The sequence below is a fragment of the Oratosquilla oratoria genome, chromosome 11 (genome assembly GCF_046742065.1).
Source record: "Oratosquilla oratoria isolate Oo_2021 chromosome 11, ASM4674206v1, whole genome shotgun sequence".
In the NCBI taxonomy this organism is placed as follows: domain Eukaryota; kingdom Metazoa; phylum Arthropoda; class Malacostraca; order Stomatopoda; family Squillidae; genus Oratosquilla; species Oratosquilla oratoria.
Window position 1 is genome coordinate 28840151 of NC_134787.1, and position 18171 is coordinate 28858321.

Sequence of the window (18171 nt, forward strand, 5' to 3'; positions counted from 1 at the left end):
CCAGAAAAGGTTATGACTCTGCATGAGAAGGTAGAACTGCTTGATATGGTAAAGAAAGGGAAAAGTTATGCTGTGGTAGGGTACCATTATGGAGTGAATGAAAGCACCGGGCATTACATAAAGAAAAATGAGAAGGCAATCAGATCTAGTGTAGCATCGAGTTTTTGTGGAAGTGCTAAGATGGTGAATGTTGTACAAAACAAGGCAATCGTCAGGATGGAATCTGCTTTAGCATTCTGGATACAAGACTTAAGGAAGAAAAATATCCCTTTGGACACAAAGATGATTTGTAAGAAGGCACTGAATTTATATTCTAAATTCAGTGGAGGTAATGAAGGAGAACCACAACCAGGTCCATTATCAGCATCAGATGCAGATGAATTTCAAGCCAGCAAGGGTTGGTCTGATCGGTTTGTGAAGTGTTACCAACTACGAATTGAAAAATCCCATGGAGAAGCTGCATCTGCAGATATTGAAGCTGCAGAGAAGTATCCCGAGACCTTTAAGCAACTCATTAAGGAGAAGGGATTCAAGCCAGAGCAGGTATTCAACATGGATGAAACAGGGTTGTTCTGGAAGAAGATGCCTTCCAGAACATTTCTCATTCAGGATGAAATGAAAGCCCCAGGATTAAAACACATAAGGACAGAGTGACTTATTATGTGTGGCAATGCTGCTGGCTGGATGATGAAATCTGGTCTCAATTATAAATCTGCAAATCCCAGGGCTCTTAAGAATAAAAATAAAAACACTTTGCCTGTCTTCTGGATACATAATTCCAAGGCCTGGATTACGAAGGTCCTGACATACAAATGGTTACATCAGTGCTTCGTCCCTCAAGTGGAAGAATACCTCCGTAAAAAAGGAATGAAATTTCACGTGTTGCTGCTCATGGATAATGCTGGTGGTCACCCTGTGGATTTGTATCATGAAGGAGTCTAGATCGAGTTTCTCCCTCCCAACACCACATCACTCCTCCAGCTTATGGATCAAGGGGTGATTCGTGCATTTAAGGCATTTTACATTGGGAACTGTCTTCAGAAATTAGTTGATGCCATGAGGAAGAAGACTTCCAGTTAAAAGTGTACTGGTGCAATTTCACAATTGCATCATGCCTAATAGTCATACACAAAGCACTTCAAGACATGAAAAAAGAAACTCTAAATGCATGTTGGAAAAAACTGTGGCCACAATGTGTGCATGACTACAAAGGCTTCTCACCCGATGAAATCCATCATGATGCTGTCAACAAGTCAGTGAAACTGGCACAGTTAATCAGGGGTGATGGCTTTGATGATGTAACTCACATGGAGTTCAATGAACTCATTGTTACCCACTCTCAGCCTCAGATGGATGAAGATTTGGCAGAGCTGACGAAGTCTACAGAAGAAGAAGAAGATACAGAGGACCAGGAAGACCCATCACAAGAGGAAGAGGATGAGGGTCTGACTCTAAAATAGTTGGCTGAACTCATGCGAACAGCAAAGGAACTGCAAGAGAAAGCTAAATCATGGGACCCTTAAATGGTTCGTTCACTACAGTTCTCAAATCCAATTGATTCATCCATGTCAACATACAAAACCCTTTTCACCACTGTGAAAAAACAACGAAGCCAGCTGCCAATAACCATGTTCCTAACGAAGGTCAAGAAAAGTAACCAAGCCACACCCTAAGAAAATACTACACCACCTCCTGATTCTCCTGAAGAAACAACACCTCCTCCTGAAGAAACGACACCTCCTCCTGAAGTTCCTGAAGAAGAGGAATTGCCTGAACTGCTGTAAAGCAGCAGTTAAGCTGTGCCATACATCTGTCAGACTACTTAAACATTTATACACGTTTTCATTCCTTGATAGATGCCAGTGCGGTTGACCGTATACCCAGAAATCCCTAGTGTTTTCTAGAGCCTCACAAACTGTGTACATATTATACTACATTATTACTGTTTTTAATTTATCATTACTACATATTACTACATTATTACTGTATTAATGAGTAAGACTGTCTTTAGAATGTGTTTGGGAATCATATTTTAGCATATATAATATACATAGGCGTTTTAAAACTGCATCAATAATTCGCAGCAGTTAAGCTGTGCCATACATCAGTGTCACCATACTCATCCTCATCATATGGTACAGCAAATTTCATCATCATCTTCATCATTCATTATTGGCGAGTACAATAAAATTAAAATGTTTTTAATTTATCATTACTACGTACATATTATACTACATTATTACTGTTCTTAATTTATCATTACTACATATTACTACATTATTACTGTATTAATGAGTAAGACTGTCTTTAGAATGTTTTTGGGAAGCAAATTTCATCATCTTCATCATTCATTATTGGCAAGTACAATAAAATTAAAATGTTTTTAATTTATCATTACTATGTACATATTATACTACATTATTACTGTTTTTAATTTATCATTACTACATATTACTACATTATTACTGTATTAATGAGTAAGACTGTCTTTAGAATGTTTTTGGGAAGCATATTCTAGCGTATATAATATCATACAAAGGCGTTTTAAAACTGCATCAATAATTCACGGATTTTCGGGATTTGCGGGAGGGGAAGGAACATAACCCCTGCAAATAGCGAGGGGATACTGTATCATATGGTATGCCAAGAATCTTGAGTCTATGTGTGTGTGATACAAGTGTTGCTGATATAGAGGTGTGGTATATATTTGTGTTCTGCTGTCCAATTAATGAGAACCGTGCCCATAGATTTGGTTGGGGCTATTTCAATTATATTTGTAGTGAACCAGGTGTTGAGTGTGTCAAGGTATGGTTGCAACATTTCTGCAGCTTTGTCTGCATTATGGTGTGTGCACGACAGATTGTATTCCATGGCTGGGCCACACCACTTATCACAGGAAAGAGCTTTTTGAAATATATAGGTATGTACATTATTCATTAACCTCTTCAATATAATGACACCTATGTAGACATCATGAGGCACAAATGGGTGTACGAGGATGCCTCAACTTCCACCAAAAAATTATCTGATATTTCTCCATTCTCTCCCCTAAGAACATGAACATCCAAAATTTTTCCTACTCTTCTCCTGGGTACCATTACATAGTCCATTAATGCTTTATCAACCACTACCCACTCCCATGTGTACTTATGCTTGATTTTCTTCTTAAATGCTGTGTTAGCTATCACCAACTATCTAAACACATCTCCACCACTATGATTTTTAGCTGGCACTCCAAAATTCCCTACCATTCCATCTATTGGTTCATCCCCAACTTTAGCATTGAGATCTCCCAATACCGCTATATTAGCATTCCTCCCAAAACTTTGTATGTATTCATTTAAATCTATCCAAAATGCCTCCCTTTCCTGCACTCTTCTCACTACCAGGCCCATGTGCACTCACAAAGACCCAAAGTTTGTAGATATCTGGAACAAACTGAATGAGGAAACAGTGAGTGCAACAACTATACAAGAATTTAAGATCAAATTGGATCCTGAAAGGTACAAAAGCAGGTCACTACAAGCATAGCTCTCTTTCCGTAAAATAAAACTAGGTAAATACATCTCCCCTGTTTCACCTTCATCTACATTAACCTTGAAGAAACTTCCTTTCACTCTAGAAATATATATCTGAAGGTAAAACCTACCTAGAATCTTGACTTGATGTCCGAGGAGGCATAGTGCCTGATGCATTTGGTACAACAGCTGCAGTGGGAGGCCCAACAGCTGTTGCAGGACCTACAGCTGTGGGAGGAACAACAGCTGTTGGAGGCACAGCTGCTGGCATGACTGAAGCCATCTGTGCAACTGGAACACTTGATGCTGGTGGTGCTGTCTGTGTATAAAAACAAAAATTTGTGCACACAAATCTTATGCTTACTTTGTAGCCTCAAATTTTGCTTGAAGGAATTTAGAAACCCAAAGGTAATCAATGGTATTTGATCTGGATTTCAGATATCTCTGTTAGTTCACAAATCTCTCTTATTAATTGTCCCCCACCTCATACATGCCCAAAGGATGTAAAGAAATACAGCTTTCCATATAGATGCATAAATACTACCTTAAAAGGTGATATAACCCAAGCTCGAACAATACATGAATTCAAATCTAGATATAACTAGAAATCATGGATATAGACCAAGTTGGAAGCATACATGAATTTGAAGCTAGGTATGATAAAATAGAGAGTAGGAGATGGGACCCAACAAGCGTTGCTCCTTTCTTGTGTAATACAATTAGGTAAATATAGCTTCAATGAAATTAGGTGTTCTGTATCACCTTTGAAAAAATTTCAATCCAACTCAAATGCTGACCCTACCCTGGAACTTGCTTACCCTTATAGGGAGTACACTTTTCTTGTTTGGGATGACTCACTGTACTCTGTACTGAGCAAGATAGAGTCTAAAGTCACCTTCATCTTTCTTTTGTCAGTGACAAAACTTAGGCTTTTCCCTGCCCAACTCTTAATACTGCATTTCTATTTTCAATCCCTTATTTTCAAGGTCACTGATCTGAACTCAGTGACTGTGTGCCTCCATTGCTTAGACCTTACCAAGGTACCATGTCTTTGACATCGGCAACCATGGATCTCCATCTTTTCAGATCTTGAGCTAATCTCATTAGGTCTTGAATTTTCATTCCCCTTCCAACATCTTGCAGCTACTCATACTCATATATGTCTGTCACTGTCTACCACAAACCCTCTTCCCTTCAATCATTCCTAGTGGGCTGACTTTCTCCTATTCTCCTGTGCAAATTATATGGCCAAGGAAAGAAAGCTGTCTACTTCTGATGGTTACTGTAAGAGATCTTTTTGTCCCAGCTCTTCTTAAAACTTCTTCATTTGATACCCTTTCAGTCTAAGATATCCTCATCCTTCTTCAAAGGCACATCTCCATTGCCTCAAGTCTTTTTCATCTTGATGTTTATTGTCCATGATTCACACCTGTGTCAACCACACAAAAGTTTTTAAAAACCTTAATCTCAGTTTCCAATTCATATTTATGTTTGTTAGAAGTTTCTTTTCATTCCAAATGCTGTTTATGCTCTACCTATTTGTGTTCTAATTTCCTTTTCTGATCTTTCATCCTTTGTGATTATGCTACCTAAATACTTGAAATATTGAACTTGCTTAAACTTTTTTTCCATTTAGTATGATTTCTGTATTAATTGTTTCCTTTTTCTTCGTCGCTACCATTACTTTGGTCTTAATTATGTTTATCTTTAGCTCTTTTCTGCCACATGCCTCCTGAAGCTTTTCTACCAGTGTTTGTAGTCTTTCTTTTGATTCAGCCATCAATACCATATCATCAGCATACCTTAAGTTATTTACATTCCTCCCCCATCTTTATTCCATTTAAGTCTTTAATTTCTTCCATTACACATTGACTATATGAACAAATCCAGTGAGAACACACAGCCCTGTCTCTCCCCTCTCTTAATTCCCACTAGTTTTGACTTTTCATTTTCTATTCTTATATCTGCTCTTTGGTCCCCATACACATTTCAAATAATACGTAGGTCTTTACCATAAATTCTCTTTTCTTTTAACATTGTGATTAGGTCTTCATGTCTCACCATATTGAATGCTTTTTTAAAATCACTATATACACAGAACCATCAACACCTTCGTCGTCACTGGGCCCCAAAGAAGAGGATAAACAATGAAAAAGGAAACCTGGTTTGTATTGTAGGGGAGGGGAGAAATCATGGGTGTCCAAAATGATATCTCTGCAGTGCTAGTTAATTGTATTAAGACATAATTAGCAAAAAATGAAGGAAAATAACGAAAAGTCTGACTCAAAAGGCAACTGCAAATCAGAGCCATCTGGTGACATCATGCTGAACCCCAATGCAAACATTTCATCACTCCTACTACCATATGGGAATATCACATAGATGCTTTTTCTAGATTTAGTAAGTACAAAAGCAAGAGTTTAAGTCAAATCTTAGAGATAGAGAGGAAAATGAGCAAAAATAGGATATGATGGGAGAATGAAATTATGGACTTAAGAAACGAAATCATTGGACTAATGGACTGCTTAGCACAAACAAACTTTGAGATTTCCAACTTGAAGAAAACTAACTTGGATCTAAGAAATGAGATTATGGAATTGAAAAAGGATATAAGAGAGCTGAAAAGTGATAATGAAAAGAAGAGAATTGATGATACTACCAATAGCGAAAACTTAAAAAAAAAGGTAAACAACAAAATAAAAGAACTGACTGAAAAAATCGAAGAGAACTTAGGTGAGGAAAGTATCCAAAAGATTAAGAAATGGAAGGAAAACATTGAAAATAAAGAAATTGTTTTCAAAGAAATAGTCCAACAACAAATGCAGGAAAACGCAAAAGACACAATTATCCAAGTAATTAATGAAAAAGCAAATTAGGTCAGAGACACAGTGGATAGGAAAAATGTATTGTGGTATGTGGACTAAAAGAAAAACGTGGTTTCGTGAGGTACATGAGACAAAAAGAAGAAAAAGAGACAGCAATAGAAATCCTAAAAGAAATTCAGGAGGGAGCCCAAGTGCTGGTAAAGACAATGACGAAACATATAGGATTGGTCACGATTCTAAGGATAGAAATCGACCCCTAAAGATAAAACTAAGATCACAAATGGTAGTAGAAGACATATATGAAAAAGTATGTAGCTTGGCAAGGGGTGAGAAGTACAATAACATATGGATAAAAAGAGAAACGAGTATTGAGGAATTAGAAAAAGAAAAGACACTCAGAGATGAAGCAAAGGAAAAAAATGCGAAGAGAACGGAGACAGAAAGCAAGGAATTCCATTGGAGAGTAATTGATATGAGTCTGAGGAAATGGTACATCAGAATGGGTGAAAAAAAGACAGAAAAATAATGGAGAAAGAAGAAAATTGAAAGTGGCCTATACTAACATCGATGAATTAATTTCAGGACTGAATGAACTTAATGATTACTTGCTACAAGAAAAACTAGACATAATGGGAATGGTGGAGACTAAACTAAGGGGCGAAAAATCATGTTCTTGGCCAAGAAAAACTTGAATGAGACAAAAATTGTGGAGGGCAAAGGTAATGTAGAAGTGATCATGATGAAAGTCGAAGGCAAGAAGATGAAAAGTAGGAAGTTTGTGGTGACTTATGTCCCCCCAAAAATGAATGCTTGGAAAGAGAATGAGCATACAAAAATGCTACAAGATACAAAGCAATCATTAACCTCTTCAGTACGGGCCAAAACCTCGCGGGCAGCATTAGCTGCCACACGTACGATGTGTCGTAATAATACTCGCATCATAAAATATATTCACCGCTTATATCGATCGTTCTCTCTTTCACCCGTGAATTTTGATAATCAATGACATACTAATGGGCAGGGGTAATCTGGTAATTATAGGGGACTTCAATTGCAAAGAAATTTGTTGGGAAAACATGACAGTGCGAGGAGGAGACGACTTGTAGGGTAATGTACTACTGGATATGACCATGGAATACACAATGACTCAGTGGGTCAGTGAAAACACCAGATACAGAAATAACGAGGAGCCATTGAAACTAGATTTAATACTTACAACAGAACCTGAAATTGTGAATAAAATCCAATACAAGACACCAATTGGAAAGAGTGACCATATACTCATTGAGACTGAACTAAAGAAAGAAATATACATGGAGAGAAATGAAAAGCATAGAAAAGGAAGATTGATGTACAACAAAACAGACTTTGCAAAACTAAAGAAATTCTTCCAGAGTGCAAACTGGGAAAATTTTTACATGGAAGAGATAAAAGTGGAAGAGAAATGGAACATCTTGATGGATAATTACAATGAAGGGGTAAATAGGCATACCAAGACAGAAGCGAGAGAGAATGTGCATTAACTGCTGGTTCAACAAAAGATGCAGTGAGGCAAAAGACTGAAGGGACAGAGCTTGGAAAAGGTGGAGAAAAGATAAAAAACCTGGAAAATGAGTACCGTATTTTCCGGCTTAAAATGCGCATCGGGTTATAATGCGCACCCATGCACTTCGTTATCTCAGTACACAGATAACGCGCACCGATGTATAACGCGCATGCCAGGAAAAGTCAATGGTGGCTAAAGCTCGTGAACTGCATGTATGCGACTCCTGCTTGCGTTGGTCCATTGTTTTGTGGGAAATTTGAGCCATGAAAAGTTTATTGAATACAAAATGTACATGAAAAATTTCGGATTTTTACAGAAAAATTGTAATTTACTATCCTGAGGAAATCATTCATTTTACAAGTTTTTATCACCGTGTACAAGTTTTTATCACCGTGTACAAGTTTTTATCGTCATGCAGCAACAAACTATGTTTCGGTTCATAAGTGTCTTTACTGAAGTGACGTTTAGTTTAACAAACTCTCGCAAGAGGGTGTTTAGTGTAGGCTGCATTGGCAATAGAACTGTCAATCTCGGCCCTGATCTAACATATTCCGGGTGAGCTAAAACGGCCAACGTTCATGATGTTGGTACCAGTGCTGTTTTACGGATCCCAAATATTTGCATAGACTACGATAATTAATGTTAGTAAAAATAAACCAATGAAATAACGGCGATTAATTACTTAGTATCATGTGAACGAGGTTACATGGAGAAGTATTTTTCATTGGCTAGAGCCACCGCTGGGAAATCTGTTGATTAAACTAAATTAACCCCTTCCATACGGTGCCGCACACGTAGGCGTCATGAGGAGCAAGTGGATTCGCGACGCTGCCATATCGGCGTCTTGATTATATTTATTGTAGTCGCCCCCGTGTTTTTACATTCTCCCAAATGCGTCCTGAATCCCATTCTCTGTGGTTTTCAAAATTCGCGGGTGAAAGAGAGAACGATCGATATAAGCGGTGACTGTATTTTATGATGCGAGTATTATTACGACACATCATGCGGCTGGCATTGGCTGCTGCCCGCGAGATTTAAGTCCCGTACTGAAGTGGTTAAGTGTCAGTTTAGGCATCAATCAGGACACAACTAAGAAAAACTCGGAACTACATGTACCGGTATATGACTCATGTTGTGCGTTGGTCCCTTATTACTTTGTAGCTTAAATAGTTTGTAGGAAATATGATCTAAAAAAAGTTTATTGAAAGTAAAATATACAGAAAAATTTTGGGATTTTTACAGAAAATGTTCATTTTATATCTTGAGGAAATAATTCGTCTTTACCATTTTTTCTTTAATACTGAAACAAACTACAGACTGTTTCGTTTTAGCTTTGAACCTGCAATGACAGTGGTGAAATAGGACAGTCTCTCATCGAGGTGACGTTTAGTTAATATAACTCCCGAAAGAGGGTGTTGTAGTCAGGTGTTTGACACGAGTATATGAACGGCCGCAACGGAATTTGTACCATATCTAAAGTGAAGCAACAAAGCCAACATAAAAATTCAAACTAGGATGCTGTGAACATGGGCAAATATCATGAATATTGATCATGTTTCATGGTGTTTAGGCCTATTTAAACATGACAAACAAGATTCGATAGATACCTACCTATACCAAATATTTATATAGCCCATGCTGGCGTATTCTTTCATGTCACCATGGCTGTTCTTCTTGTTCTCACGGAACGTCACGGAGAAGTGTGCCGTCCCGACTTTGTGACGGCCAACATCGTCACGTTGTTGTGAAAAAAAATTACACACACAGCCGCAGAATTTTCATCGTAGGCCGTAGATAATGCGCACCACCGTATAACGCGCACCCCCCAATTTTAGGCCCTTCCAACGGAAAAAAGTCGCGCACTATACGCCAGAAAATACGGTATGGTAAAGTGAGAAGAGAGGAATAAAGGAACCATGAAAAGGATATTAGCAAAGAGCTATTCTATCGATACGTGAATGGTAAAGTTAAAAACAAGCAAGAAATGGTGAAATTACAACAAGGGAATATAGAATATACAGAAGAATTAGAAATGGCCGAAGTCATGAATAATCACTTCAAATCTGTCTTCACTAGAAAGCACAATATTGGGACAAAGGTAATGAAAGGCGATCTTCCACCATGAGCGAGATAACAATAACACAAAAAGAAATATTAGAACACCTATCAAACCTTGACATCAGGAAATCACATGGCCTGCATGGAATTGCAAATTGGATTCTAAAAGAATGCAAAGAAGAACTAACGGACAAAATACATAACATAATAAGTTGCTCACTTAAAGAAGGAAAAATACCAAAAGACTGGAAAAATGCTAACATTGTACCAATATATAAAGGAGGAAACAAGGAAGAACCAACTAACTATAGGCCAGTCTCACTAACAAGCACTATAGCCAAAATTTGTGAGAAAATCATCAAGAATAGATGGGTAAAACACCTGGAAGACAACAATATAATAAACCCAAGACAATTTGGGTTCAGACAAGGAAGATCATGTACCACAAACTTAATATGCTTCTACTCAAGATTAATAGATATAGTGCAAGAAAGGAAGGAACGAGCTGATTGTGCCTTCCTGGACTTACAAAAAGCTTTTGACAAAGTACCACACAGAAAATTATTAATAAACTGGAACATATGGGAGGGATACAAGGGAACCTACTAAAATGGATGGAGGACTTCCTGATTGGGAGAAAGATGAGAGTAGTGCTCAGAGAAAAATATTCAGATTGGAAAGAGGTGATCAGTGGAGTACCACAAATATCTGTACTGGCTCCAATAATGTTTGCTATTTATGTGAATGGCATGAATGATGATGTGAAATGTTACATGAGTTTCTTTGCAGATGACGCCAAACTGTCAAGGAAAGTACATACATACATATACCAAGGCTTTTTCCCCCTTCCAAGGGAGGTAGCCAAAAAGGGAAAGGCATAAAAACACTCCCACCCATTTCATCCCTAAATACACTCCACACCCCTCCCACCCTTCCTCTCATCTGAGCACCTCCTGGATGACGGGTCATCCCTGCACCCTGCCCACCGCCCTGGGTCAGAAGCAGTGTCGCAAGACACAGTACATCCACAGCGAGGCCGCTTCATTTAATCGGCGACCCCCCCTCTCCGTCCCCCTTTGCATATAAGGCGAGGACGGGGAGAAATCCCTTCGGGCTGCGTCAAAATTTACTCACACATACTACCCCACCCCCCACTTCCCCGCCCATTCCTCCTCATGCAGTCACAACATCATCCATATACAACCATTCTCCACTCACCTCTGTCTTCCGTCCTCTCCCTTCCTTCCTCAACAGACATTCCCCTCTTCCCCAAAGCCCCCTTCACCCCATCCATCCACCTCATCCTAGGACGTCCCCTCATGTTCACTCCCTCCACATCTGCCTTCCATACCTCTTTTACTAGTCTTTCTTCACTCATTCTTTCCATGTGTCCAAACCATCCTAATATTCTTTCATCAACCCTATCTCCCAAATCCTTTTTCACCCCTGTTCTCCTCCTCACCTCCTCATTTCTCACTCTATCTAGCCTAGTAACCCCCACCATACTTCTCAGACACCTCATCTCAAACACATTCAAACTCCTTCTCTCTTCTTCTCTTATGTTCCACGTTTCTGCCCCATACAGTGCTGTTGGCACAATCACTCCTTCATACAGTCTCCTCTTCGCATCCATTCCCAAATGTCTATTCCTCATTACACTCTTTAAACCACCAAGGCATTTACTCGCTTCTCTCAATCTACATTCTACCTCCACCTTCACTCCACCTTTTCCTGCTACACTTGCACCCAAGTATCTAAAACTATCCACTTCCTCCAGTCGCTCTCCCTTAATGTTCACTTCCAGTCTACTGCCACTTTCACCCCTTGTACATCTCATCACCTTACTTTTACCCACATTTATCTTTAGCTTTCTTCTATCACATACTCTCCCAAACTCTGCCACCAGCTTCCTCAATCCCTCCTCTGATCCTGCCACAAGCGCAGTGTCGTCCGCAAACAACAGCTGGCTCACCTCCCACTTTTCTCCATTTTCCTTAACCATCTCCAATCCCTGACTCACTACCCTAGCATTCACCTCTCGCACCACCCCATCCATGTATAAGTTGAACAGCCAGGGCGACATAACGCATCCTTGACGAAGTCCCACCTTTACTTCAAACCACTCACTCTCTCCATTTCTAATCCTAACACATGCTCTACTACTCTCATAAAAACTCTTGACAGCTCCCAAAAGCTTTCCTCCTATCCCATAAATCTGCATAACCTCCCACAGTGCCTTTCTGTCTACCCTATCATAAGCCTTTTCCAGATCCATGAAAGCCCAAAAAACATCCTTCCCCTTTCCTATAGCTTTCTCACATATCTGTCTCACCACAAAGATCTGATCTACACAACCTCTACCCGTCCTAAATCCACACTGTTCCTCACCAATTACTCCCTCTGTTCCTCTCCTAATCCTCTCAATTAAGATCCTCCCATAAGCCTTCCCTACTACACTCAACAGGCTAATCCCTCTGAAATTACTACATTCACACTTGTCCCCTTTTCCCTTGTAAAGAGGAACTATACAGGCACTACTCCAGTCCTCCGGTACTCTACCCTCTCTCCAGCAAACATTAAATAACCTCACCAACCAGTCCACCATCACTGAACCTCCCTTTTTCAGACATTCTGCATGACATCCATCCAGACCAGGTGCCTTACCTGCTTTCATCATCTTTACAGCTGCCTTCACTTCATCCTTCCTTATTTCTCCTCCATTCTCCTCACTCATCACTCTCATTTTCTTCGCATTTCCCACTGCAGCTATCTTTCCTTCCCTATCCTCCTTCACATTCAGCAACTCCCTAAAATATTCTGCCCATCTTCCCCTCACTGCCATCTCTTCCATTATCAACTCTCCATCTGTACCTTTTACCTTTTCTTCCCTACTTGATTCGCCTCCTCTTCCTCTCTTAATTTCTTTCCAAAACATCTTTTTATTACTTTCAAAGTTTTCTATCATACTCCTACCCCATTTCACATCTGCTCTCCTCTTTGCCTCCTTTACCTTTTGCTTTACTTCTCTTTTCTTTTCTTTGTACGTCTCATATGACTCCCCTGTCCTCTTTTGTAACCAATCTGTGAATGCTCGCTTCTTCTCTTCTACAGCCTTCTTTGTTTCCTCATCCCACCATTCACTACCCTTTCTTCTATTTCTCCCTGTCCTTCTTGTTCCACACACCATCCTTGCACACTTTAAGACTCCCTCCTTGAACCATCCCCATTCCTCCTCCACACCCATCTCTGCTCTATCCTTTACTCCCTCCCACTCCTCCTTCAGCTTCTTTTCGTACTCCTTCTCCTTTTCCTTTTCATTCAAGGAGTTCACTCTAAGAACCTCCCTACCTTTTGTCCCTTTCCTCCTTCTCCATCTATCCTCCACTCTCAGCTTACCTTCCACCAAAAAATGATCTGATATTCCCCCACCCTCTCCCCTTAGCACATGTACATCCTTAACTCTTCCTATCATAATCCTATTTACCACTACATAATCCATTAGCGCTCTATCTACCACCCTTCCCTCCACCACCCTCTCCCATGTGTACTTATGCTTGACTTTCTTCCGAAACACTGTATTTGCTATCATCAACTCTCTTTCTAGACACATTTCCACCATCAACTCTCCACTACGATTTTTTCCTGAAACTCCACACTTCCCAACCACTCCATCGATTGGACCATTTCCCACCCTAGCATTAAGGTCTCCCAGTACTACTACATTGACATTTCTTCCTAAACCCTCTATGCACTCATTTAAATCTATCCAAAAGGCCTCCCTTTCTTCCATGTTCTTCTCACTGCCCGGCCCATATGCACTTACAAAGACCCACATCTCCTTTCCCAGTTTCACCTTCATCCACATTATCCTTGAGGAAACCTCCTTCCACTCCACAACCCCTTTACCTATCTCCTCACTTACTAGAATAGCCACCCCTTCCCTCCCTCGCCCTCTCTTCACTCCTGATAACCTCCCACTTACACTCCCAAACTTACACTCACCCTTCCCTTTCAACTTAGTTTCACTCAAAGCCAACACATCCAACTTTCTTCTCACAAACATACTACCTATCTCTTCCCTTTTACTCTCATCTGTACCACATCCACGCACATTAAAAGACCCAAACCTTAGGGTGCTGGCCCGAGGCCCTCCAGCACCCCTTATGCCTTTCCTTTGATTTTTAGGAATTTGCCCCTTGGGGCTACAGGGAGAAGGATGCCTAGTCCCTCTCCCCATCCCTTTCTTCTCGCCTCTTATGATCCAAGTGGGAAAACTTGGTGGCAGTATTCTTTTCCCCCACCACAGGGAATTCCCCCAATCAGAAAGAGAATACTCAGAGAAATGGTACAGGACAGCAACAAGGGGTTGGGGGACAGCATAACGGAGGGACAGTCGTAGTATAAAAGTGTCATAATTTCTCTATGAACAGAATTTCTTCTATCATAGACAAAATGATGTGTGGCTCTGGTCCGTAGGGGCGCCCCATATAGACCCTAAAGTATCGACTGCATGCTACTTTGCCACAATAACAAGCAACCAATACCCCAGGAAGAGCTGCATAAGGTATGGAACTGGAGTCAGAAATGGGAAGTGGATTTCAATATTAACAAGTGTAGCATAATGGAGTTTGGAAAAAGCAAAACCAGAATATCAAGACAATATAAAACTGGAACCAAGGAGGTAAAGAAGGAGAGATACAAAAAACATTTGGGTGTAATTATCTCAAACGACTTGTCCTATGACAAACAGATAAACAAAATTGTCGGAGAATCGTACAACTTGCTAAGATCAAGAAAAGTGGCATTTACATATTTGGACAAAGAAATTATCAAAAAAATATTGGTTACACTGATAAGGCCTAGACTAGAGTATGCGGTGACATTGTGGTCACCCAGTACCAAAAAGAATATAAAGAAAATAGAAAGAATCCAGAGAGCAGCCACAAAAATGGCACCTGCACTTGCAAACTTGTCATATGAGGAGAGATTGGCTAAACTGGAGTTACCGACTCTGGAGCAAAGAAGAGAGGTGACCTGCTGACCATCTACAGAATCATGAAAGGCACAGAAATACTCAATAGAGAGGACTTGTTAAACTGGGTTTGATTTTATGAGTTTTTGGCCGACTGGGACAGGAGAAGCACAAGAGGACATGGAAAGAAAATAAAAAAACATAGCTACAGAAGAGATCTGAAGAAAAACAGTTTTCCACATAGAGTGGTGGACACTTGGAACAAACTGGACAATGGAATAGTGTGCGCAAAAACCATTCATGAGTTTAAGAGCAAACTAGACACTGTGAGATACAAAGGCGGGACACCACGAGCGTAGCTCCTCTTCCCGCAAAATACAACTAGGTAAATATATGTGTATATTTTTTCCTGTAGTCCTCTCCAGTATATTCCTAAGTGTAAATTTTGTATTCCTTGTTCCTTTTCCCTCTATAAAACCATATTGTTTTTCTATATTGTCTATTTGTAGTTTTCCTCTGATTCTCATTGATACTAATCTAAATAATATTCTACCAATCTGACTCATGATGGTAATTGTTCTGTGCTTTGAACACTCAGTTGTGTCAGCTTTCTATGGAATAACTATGGAAGTTGTTCTCTTCATTACATCAGGTATCTATATGGTGTCATAAATCTTGTTTGGTAGATAAGTGATCTTTTCAATTGCAAAATCCCCTGCAGCTTCCACCATCTCAATAACAATTCCATCTTCCCATTCTTTCAACCATGGATCACTAAATTTTCTAAATAAAATGTCTTGCCATCTTTCTGTGCAATCACTTTTTGTAAGAATCACCCAGTATTTTTTTCTCCCCTTGTCACTTTTCCATCTTTCCACGACTCTTTTAAAAATGTAATTTTGTGACATTTCCCCCACACTTATCTTCAAACTGAAACATTTTTTATTATTTTCTTTCCAGAGCAAAGTTTTGCATAAATTTTAATTGTCTACTTCAGGGGTTCTCATTAGGGGTGAAATTCACCCCCAGGGGATAATTTTGGGTTTTCTGGGGGTGATTTGTGACCACAGTCAGTTTACACGGCGAGGAAAGCAATTACAGGTTTTGGCCTATCTGGCCTGTCACCTGGGCTGGAATTATACTAATATGAGAAAAATATTACTAATTTGGACAAAATAAAAGGGTTTTTAGTAATATTTGCATATTATTTAGAATGCACTTTTTGAAACAGGCAATCTTGGAAAGGAGGGGGGAATGACATTCAGACAAATGGTGAAAGGGGTGAATGGGCCAAGTAAGGCTGAGAACCCTTGGTCTACTTTATATTGTTTCTGCTGCTCTTTGAAATATGATAGAAAAATATGTATAACAGTGTATATTTCTATATCCATAGCAACAAAAATATGATATCTATTTATTCTATGTACCAAGGTAGTAGTACTGGGAGACCTTAATGCTAGGGTAGGAAATTAACCAATTGACGGAGTGGTTGGAAAATGTGGAGTTCCAGGAAAGAATCGTAGTGGAGAGTTGATGGTGGAAATGTGTCTAGAAAGAGAGTTGATGAGAGCAAATACAGTGTTTCGGAAGAAAGTCAAGCATAAGTACACATGGGAGAGGGTGGTGGATGGAAGGGTGGCAGATAGAGTGTTAATGGACTATGTAGTGGTAGATAGGAGTATAATAGGAAGAGTTAAGGATGTACATGTCCTAAGGGGAGAGAGTGGGGGAATATCAGATCATTTTTTGGTGGAAGGTAAGTTGAGAGTGGAGGATAGATGGAGAAAGAGGAAAAGGACAAAAGGTGCTTAGAGTGAACTCTTTAAATGAAAAGGAAAAGGAGAGGGAGTACAAGAAGAAGCTGAGAGAGGAGTGGGAGGGAGTGAAGGATAGAGTAGAGCTAGGAGTGGAGGAGGAATGGGGATGGTTCAAGGAGGGAGTCACAAAGTGTGCAAAGATGGTGTGTGGAACAAGAAGGACAGGAGGAAATAGAAGGAAGGATAGTGAGTGGTGGGATAAGGAAACAAAGAAGATTGTAGAAGAGAAGAAGCGAGCTTTCACAGATTGGTTACAAAATAGGACGACGGAGTCATATGCGACGTACAAAGAAAAGAAAAGAGAAGTAAAGCAAAAGGTAAAGGAGGCAAAGAGGAGAGCAGATGTTCAACTTATACATGGATGGGGTGGTGAGAGAGGTAAATGCAAGGGTGGTGGGTCAGGGATTGGAGATGGTTAAAGAAAATGGAGAAAAGTGGGAGGTGAGCCAGCTGTTGTTTGCAGATGACATTGCACTTGTAGCAGGATCAGAGGAGGGATTGAGGAAGTTGATGACAGAATTTGGGAGAGTGTGTGAAAGAAGAAAGTTGAAGATAAATGTGGGTAAAAGTAAGGTGATGAGATGTACAAGGGTGAAAGTGGCAGCATACTGGAAGTGAGCATTAAGGGAAAGCGACTGGAGGAAGTGGATAATTTTAGATACTTGGGTACAAATGTGGCAGGAAAGGGTGGAGTGGAGGTGGAGGTAGAATATAGATTGAGAGAAGCGAGTAAATGCCTTGGTGGATTAAAGAGTGTAATGAGGAATAGACATTTGATAATGGAGGCTAAGAGAAGACTGTATGAAGGAGTGATTGTGCCAACAGCACTGTATGAGGCAGAGACATGGAACATAAGAGAGGAAGAGAGAAGGAGTTTGAATGTGTTTGAGATGAGGTGTCTGAGAAGTATGTTGGGGGTTACTAGGCTGGATAGAGTGAGAAATGAGGAGGTGAGGAGGAGAACAGGGGTGGTAAGGGAGTTGGGAGATAGGGTTGATGAAAGAGTATTAGGATGGTTAGGACATGTGGAAAAAATTAGTGAAGAAAGACTAGTAAAAGAGGTATGGAAGGCAGATGTGGAGGGAGGGAACATGATGGGATGTCTTAGGATGAGATGGATGGATGGGGTAAAAGGGGCTTTGGGGAAGAGGGGAATGTCTGTTGAGGAAGGACAGGAGAGGACAGAATGGAGAATGGTTGTATATGGATGATGTTGTGATGCATGAGGTGGAATGGGTGGGGGGATGGGGGGTGAGGTAGTATGTGCGAGAAAAAATTGATGCAGCCCGAAGGGATTTCTACTCGTCTTCTCCCTTTCTGCATGGGGGGACGGAGACGGGGGGGGGGGGGGGGGGGTCACTGATTTAATGAAGTGGCCTTGCTGTGGATGTGCTGTGTCTTGCAACACTGCCTCTGACCCAGGGCAGTGGACAAG

General features: G+C 40.2%; 1 protein-coding gene across 1 annotated transcript in view; it reads right to left on the bottom strand.

Moving 5' to 3' along the window:
- The window catches only part of Dap160 (dynamin associated protein 160), a 465025-nt gene that overhangs the window by 417774 nt on the left and 29080 nt on the right, over positions 1 to 18171 (bottom strand). Inside the window, exon 8 of the mRNA XM_076192536.1 lies at positions 3650 to 3837. Coding sequence (XP_076048651.1) covers positions 3650 to 3837 — 188 coding nt within the window. The remainder of the gene's footprint in view (positions 1 to 3649; positions 3838 to 18171) is intronic.